The following is a 7,436-nucleotide window of genomic DNA, read 5'->3' on the forward strand; positions in this document are numbered from 1 at the left end:
GGTGTAGCCTCAATCCCAATTGCACCGATGCAGTGGTCTCAAAATGTCATGTAGCATACATACCACCATACCACAAAGTTCCATGTAATCGTGTACATTGAAGTTCTCGCTTGGATCAAAGGGCATAATGATTCCATGAGCGTTTGGAGTTTTTATTTGATCAATATCACATCACATCTTGGATCATAGGCTAGCAAAAAGTAGTCCCATAGCCCCATCATAGAATCCATCGGTGAAATGAATTTAGTCCCTATGATTTCAAAAACAACAGCATGCATGAGTGAACCATTGAGTTGCATTATGTCCACCATCTCATTTGATACCGCGAATGTTGCATGCATAGCTTCTCTAGTAGGCATAAAATCCTCTAGAGCCTCATCTAATAGCATCATAAGTTCTTCATCATCTTCATGCATAGCTTCTCTAGTAGGCATAAAATCCTCTAGAGCCTCATCTAGTAGCATCATAAGTTCTTCATCATCTTCATGTTCTCTTTGCTTTACATCTTGCTTTACATCCAATACCCAATTATGTTGTTGAATGTCCCTATCATAAAGAGCTTGAAGCCCTTTTAAATCATCATTCATAATAACCATAAGTTCTACATCATCATAAGAAAAATCTTGTAAGACACATTTACACCGATTAAAAGAATCATCGTCAAGTTGTTGTCCTAAGTCAAGTTGTTGAGTATCCTTCTCATATGTATCTCGAAACCCCTCCAAAGCTTCATCCAAAAGAATCATACCTTCCACGTCTTCCTTCTCATGAAATGAACCCTCTTGAGAACTCATATCATACTGCAAGAGACCCTCATTACATGTTCCATGCATATTGGACATATGTCCCTCAACCCTCTCATGTTCTTTTAAGTACCTTTGCACCTCTCCTTCAAAGAAATTTGTATGTTTCACAAAGATAGCATTCACTTCTCTCTTCAAATCATAGGCCATAGGGTGCTCTCTGTGCTAGTAAGAAATCCTCTATGATCTATGTTTGCACCCTATGAACCTAGGGCCACAAGGTACCCTTTATGCTAGTAAGAAATCCTCTACGTAAATATTGAGACCCTGTGGCCCCAAGGCCATATGATATCCTCTATGGTAGTGAGAAAAACCCTCTATGCTCTATGTTCACAAACAATTAAAAAATCTAAACAATAATATATAGAGTATCCTATGGCCCTAAGACCATAAGATGTCATTTATTGCACCTATAGTTCCTATTTGGTATTTTATTTAACTATACAAAGTTAAATGAGGCACTTACATAGATAAACTATGATGATTCTAACTTTGAATCTATTACTTAACATAAAAATACAATAGAAAAACTCTTAATATAAGTTTTTGCCAAAGAGTCTCCATCAACCACTACTCCATGTGAATGGCTACAATAAATCTTCACGAGTAGGTAAGCTTATCCGCTTCTAATGCCAACTTGTTATTTCTTCTACATATATATGCTTCTTTTGCTTATCATCCTCACTACCTTCAATGCTCGATGGTTAATTGATAGAAGAACCCACATTTTTCCTTTCCTCTATTCTTCATATTTCCTGGTCTTAGTAGCCCTTCTTTGTTGCTGCCCTTGTATGTTTTCATCATAGCAGAGCTTTTTTTATGACTACTACAACAAGAAGCACTACTATTACTCACATCCCTTACTTTTCGCCACTCCTTGACTTTGGTGATCTTTTGCTTCTTTGTTACTTTACCTTTGGTAGCTTTGTCTATTACTATCTGGTTACTTCCTTTTCTTGTTACATCACTCTCAACAATTTCTCCTTTTAGTGCAAATTATTCTCTCTCAATATCCCCTTTTCCCCTTTGTCAGACGTCTCTCTTGACGACTACTGTATTTTTGTGCCATGGATGCTACTACTTGTTGAATGTCTCCCTTATTGCGGATTGTGAATGTGTCGCTAGCCAAATGTGACCTCAAAGCCACCGATGTTAAGAGTTGATTTGGCTAGTGATTATTTGCCATGGAGGAGGTCATGGAAACTCGTTTTATCTAAATTGATTTTACACCCATAATTCTATATGAATGATAACCACTCTCTCCAAGACAATGTTCGGGAAAGGTTTGCCTTGAGCCGGTTGAAAATCAAGACTAGCCGGTTAAATGGAGACAAGAATTTTGCAAACAACAAGCAACTTAAATTTTATGTGTGGGATTATACAATGTGATGTTGACCACCTCTCTTTATATGGACACAAAGTCTTTTGACCTTCCACCTTCATAGGTCTTTTCATTTCCTAAACTCACCCTTCACTTGGGCAGTTAAGATGTTTCAAAGGGCTATTTATTTTTTCGAGATTGGAGAGACCTAATACTTTGAAATAGAAGTGTTGTGAAATTTGGATTAAGTAGGAGCCTCCAATATGCCTCACCATGAGAATTGCAGTAGGTGCTCTACTTCCATTTGGCAAAAGGTCAGTAAAAGCTTCCCTATATTCAATCGACACTTCCAGAAAAACATTCCAAATAGAAACCCCCACTATGTCTTCACCTGTGATGTGAAGGCAAGGAAAAAAAAAGGCATTTCAATGCAATTGAGAAGTGTCAAAAGGAAAATTGAGCTTGACCAAAGTTGAGATGCACCTTCTCATTTGTGCTATGTAATCCAATTATTGGACACAGAGCATATGAAATATTCATCTGCCTTGTGTCTCCTACTAGGCATCCAATTTTTGCAAAGAAAATGGTGTTGCTGGAGTGGTCCATACCGGCACCAATGACATCCAGATTGGAGAAGGTCGGGCCAAACTACACTCCCATTGTGTACAACCTACCATCATTCCCATGATAGCCACACGAGTTTAGATACCATTCAGGCTGCTCGTTGCTAGTATACTAGTATCGAAGGAAAAAGGAGCGTGACCAAAGTTGAGAGACACCACCTCATCTGGGCTATGCAATCCAATGATGGGAAAAAGAGCGCATGACAGCCTCAGCCTGCTCGTATGACCCACCTTCTTCCCATTTTTTATGAAAAAAATGGTGTTAGAAGCATGGTCAATGCCAGCACCAATAGTATCCCCAGTAGAAAAGGTCGGGCCAAACCTGTCTGCCACAGCTGAGGATCCAAAGAACAGGTTACCGTCATCCCCATGATATGCACAAGAGTTGCGATACCATCCAGGCTGCTTGTATGCTTGGAAGAAATTTTGCTGAACGAAACCTATGGCTATGTAGCCACAATCACCTTTGTTTATTACAGTGAGCTCAAAGTAGTAGCTCTGACTGGGATGTCGGAAGCATGCAACGCAATTTGCTTGAAAAGAAACTGCTGGAAGTTCCGCAGTTGTTTGGGGTGGCACTGGCTGTGCGATATACTGAGCGATGAGGCCATCGGGAGAGAGAGACACTATATTGCTGTCCTGGAAATTAGGATCAGAGATAACTAGCCTGGATGGCCTTTGCTCTGGACAGAATGCAGAATCATTAAATGCCACCTTAACACATGCCCTTGGCGACCCAAGAGCCACAATGGGCATTACCCTACCTGACAGTGTATTGGTGATTACAGCTATGAGAGAGCCATTATACACAAAGAATATCTCTTCATGGCCATGGTGGATACCAGCACCCATTGTATCACCCGTCCTTGCAATTATACATTGGTCCACTCCTCCCTGCTGCCTGCCATCAGCAAAGATGTAACCATGATCCCCGACGTGGTTTAAGCCGCAAGAGTTAGGATAGCGTCCAGGCAAAAAGTTGTTGCGAAAGCTCTCTGAGCCTGTGAAGCCCAGGCCTACTACATTGTTCCCATCGAGCTCCTCTATGGTGATCTCAAAGTAAAAGAGGGTTGTTAATCGTAGTAGCTCATCACGTACAGGCACTGCCATATCCGCGATTGCAGCACCTACATTATCTGATTCTACAGTAGCAGCAGTGTTGCGAAAGCTACAAGAGAGACCATCTGGGGACAACAAAAGCAAGTGTCTGTTGCTCCTGGCACTGTCCAGGTGGGAAGGATACAAATGCCGCGGCTGAACTGTTGTAGCCGAGCTGCTGGTGTTGGCATCCTGCCGGCTCTGATCAACTTCTCTTGCAAACAGGTTAGCATCATCTGCCACCACACAGCAGCATCATTAATTGAGTAGATACACACAATTGTATTAGGTCTAAAGGGACATGTCCTAAGTTGCATTGTACGTTATACGGTGTACGTATAATACGCTTTAAACGGACGTATTATATGCACCTATCTCCTAAATGGTGCATCTAGATGTTTGTTGACGTAGTAAGGGTCATCAGTTTATGCACATCTATTTGGCATGCTTTAGTGATCAGTCGAGTGCGCTTTGCAAAACAAAAAAAGACATTCTTACTGGCCTACCTAAGGCAAGGCTATGTGATTGTTTCTTCATGGCACATAATGCCATGAAGAAAGTTAAGAAAAATAGATAATTCATGATCATGGTTGTTTTCAGGAGAAAATTACCTGTTGATGGGATTAACTTGCCACTTGCTGCTCTCATTTGGCATTGGACGTACTGTAGTTTTTCGCTACACTCAACATCGTGAGGAGCCCAGTCCAGGACATGCCTGAGCATGCTCACAGAATCAGCAAAGTGCCCAAGCTGGGCCTCATGCAAGGCAGCATCTCTATATGCAGCACGCTTCGCCCGAAACTGGGATTCCTGCTCAGGGAACTTGTGAAACAAGCGACTCCGTACATCAATATCATCTGTTGCAATGTGGAAAGGGCGTAGGTCGTCTGGTCGGAAAGGGCTCATAGCCATGTGGCAAGGTTTCCTCAGTATCGTCCACCTGTCATAGGTGTGGCCATCAGTTGCCTTGACAGGGTCACACATGATTTCCCATGTGACGGGATCTTCGTACCACTTGACCAAACTAGGGCTTCGTTTGGCACTGCCACTGGCATGTGTCACAGGCCTGCTTGAGGAGTTGCTCCTGCTTGCAGCATCACCCTGATTCTTAACTGATAAACCACCTAATGCCGCCAAAACCTACATTTAACATCAATCAGTCAAGGCTTAACGCAGTACTAAATAGTAAGGGTTTAAGAGAGAGCACATACATCCTCAAAAAACTTCTCTGCGTCGCTGGTCTGCGGTTGTAAACTGTGTATAATGGACACCGCCGCCTCAATCCTATGACTGTGAGACTCCAGTGCTATAGTTATGGGCTGCAGGGCTTGCCTTAATTCTTTTCGAAGAGCCACGTGCTGCTCTTGCTTTAGAGAGATAGAGGTGGAGAAACAGCTCTCCTGCAGTTCTTTGTTCACCTTCAGCATAGCTTCTTGGAAAGCATCCTGAGCCTGCTTGCCTTCAATAGCCACCTGATGTAATGAAAGAAGGTTAAGTGATCCTTATAATCTGTTAAAAAAAGGTTGTGGACATCTGCCCTTGTGCAAAACCCGTTCCCGTCCTTCCGAAATTCTTTCCTCTTCTATTTCCTTTCCCAAAGTCAACATCATGAACTCTTGCATGGGAGCCAGCATGCAATAGGCTCGCCTAGCAAGCGCTCATGATGACATCGCTCTTCGGAAAGTGAGGTTTCAGATGTGCAGAACTTCATAATGATTACAGCAAAACATTACATCAAGTGCAGCCACAGAAAGCCTGGTTTGGAAAGACGTCATGACGCGATCACGAAGCACTTGTAGTCTGGACTGGATCTTGTTAGCATCCCAAAGAGAGCGCACAAAGCCCTTGTTCAAGATTTTACTCGCCATTAAGATAGCATTTTCCAAGTCCTCTTGCAGGGCACCTGCCAAATCGTGATCAATTAACACGATTCAGGAGCAGTACAGGTCATTATACTCTGACACAAGAAGTTTCTTGACATTTTCCTTCCAAATGGTGATCTAATTGGTGGTGCAAATGCCAAAGCCTTATGTTTCCCTAAAATATTCAACAACATGAGCTTCTGCAGACGACCTATACCTATAGCTATGTGCACAAGACAATTTTCCCTTGAGGCCCGGTTAATTACCTAAAGCCCATACAGCACTGTTGTTGCGGAGCACCAGCGCCTTCTCCTGGGTTTGCTGGATGTAATCCTGGAGGCTTTGCAAGAAGCTGTGGAGCTCCTGCATGACCTGAGCATTCTCCGTCCTCTGCTCGCATTGCTGAATGATCTTGCTGATGATGCCCACTAAGGCACCGCCAACGCCCACCAAGTCCGCCATGATCTTAATATGCTCTCACCCACAGGCTACAGCCCGCGATGAATCAGAGATGAAGTCACAGGCTACGGCCTTGAAAGGACGGGCTCATTTAATACTCGGTCAACGTGAAGGTTGAGCTGCGAGGAAACACTCTTTGGTCTTGTATGATGCCTATGTGTGCACGTTTTCGAAAAAGTCCTGGAGGGTTTGTCGAGGATGCTGTGGCTTTTTTTAAAAGGGAAAATTACCAAAATACCCCTCTAATTTATGTAAATTCCCAAAATACCCCTCATATTTCAAAAATTTCCAAAATATCCTTGTATCTATTTTGGTTGGATTATTCAAGATTTTCTAAACTTTATTCCTTTTTGACAAGTCAGATCCGTGATTGAATGCTTAGAATGTAATTTGTCACAAATCACCTCCCGAAAAGGCAATTATGTCTAAAAATAATGAAACAATTCATTTCCAAACCCTACATAACAAGCTCAAATTCTAGTTTTAGCATCTTGTATTGATAGACAATCGGTCTTCTCATGAGAAGCTACAAGTTTTTTTATCTTTGGAAATCTCACAACTAGGGGTATTTTTGGAAATTTGAAGGGCATTTTGGAAAATTATGAAAAACTATTTTTAAAATTTGAGGGGTATTTTGAAAATTTTCACAAATTAGAGGGGTATTTTGATTATTGTTCCTTTTTCAAATACCCTCACAAATTAGAGGGGTATTTTGATTATTGTTCCTTTTTCAAATGGGATGAAGGAGACACACTAATGGGCAATGCATTGCATGTGGCAAGGTGGGCCGCAGCCATGTGAGGGCATGGTGTCGTGCAGCTAACAACACCCTGTCTCTCTGTCCTTTCACACATCCGCCTTCTTTCTATGGCTCATCCATGCCGACTTTTGAAGGTGGTGGTGTTTTGCTCTCTCTTGCTTGCGAGCGGGCTTGCGAGGCTCCATGTCTATGCTTTCTCTCTAGCAGAGACTTGGAGCCCAGCCTGGTGCTGGTGAACAGCCTGCGCACTGCTTCGCTCTCTCTGTTTATTGCTCATGGTATGGTGCAGCTAATAGCCCCCTTGTCTGTCTCTCCTTCCACACAACTGCCTTCTTTCTTTGGCTCATCCGTGCCAACTTTTGAAGGCGGTGGTCTTTTGCTCTCTCTTGCTTTCAAGGATCCCTGTCTATCTCTCTCTATCTGTGCTTTCTCTCTTGCGAAGACTTGGAGTGTAAGAACTTGGGTGACTAGACCTAGGATCCTCCTCCCAACCTCCCAATATAAAGGCAG

At 42.6% G+C, this 7,436-nt stretch overlaps 1 protein-coding gene across 2 annotated transcripts; it reads right to left on the minus strand.

The window, feature by feature from the left end:
* Nucleotides 1-2,553: 2,553 nt before the first annotated feature.
* Nucleotides 2,554-6,236, minus strand: LOC147421766 (uncharacterized). 2 transcript variants are annotated; one of them, XM_086503344.1, is made up of 5 exons: nucleotides 5,974-6,236; nucleotides 5,579-5,748; nucleotides 5,057-5,317; nucleotides 4,457-4,985; nucleotides 2,554-4,081 (listed from the first exon to the last, which is right to left on the minus strand). In XM_086503344.1, the coding sequence occupies exons 1-5, from the start codon at nucleotides 6,167-6,169 to the stop codon at nucleotides 2,826-2,828; spliced, it is 2,412 nt and encodes an 803-aa protein (XP_086359470.1). In that variant the 5' UTR covers nucleotides 6,170-6,236; the 3' UTR covers nucleotides 2,554-2,825. The 2 variants fall into 2 exon arrangements, with proteins under 2 accessions (XP_086359470.1, XP_086359471.1); XM_086503345.1 differs by lacking the exon at nucleotides 5,579-5,748 and having other exon boundaries at nucleotides 5,974-6,106.
* Nucleotides 6,237-7,436: the final 1,200 nt, after the last annotated feature.

The sequence above is a fragment of the Adiantum capillus-veneris genome, chromosome 27 (assembly GCF_014529385.1).
Source record: "Adiantum capillus-veneris isolate H3 chromosome 27, ASM1452938v2, whole genome shotgun sequence".
NCBI classification, from domain to species: domain Eukaryota; kingdom Viridiplantae; phylum Streptophyta; class Polypodiopsida; order Polypodiales; family Pteridaceae; genus Adiantum; species Adiantum capillus-veneris.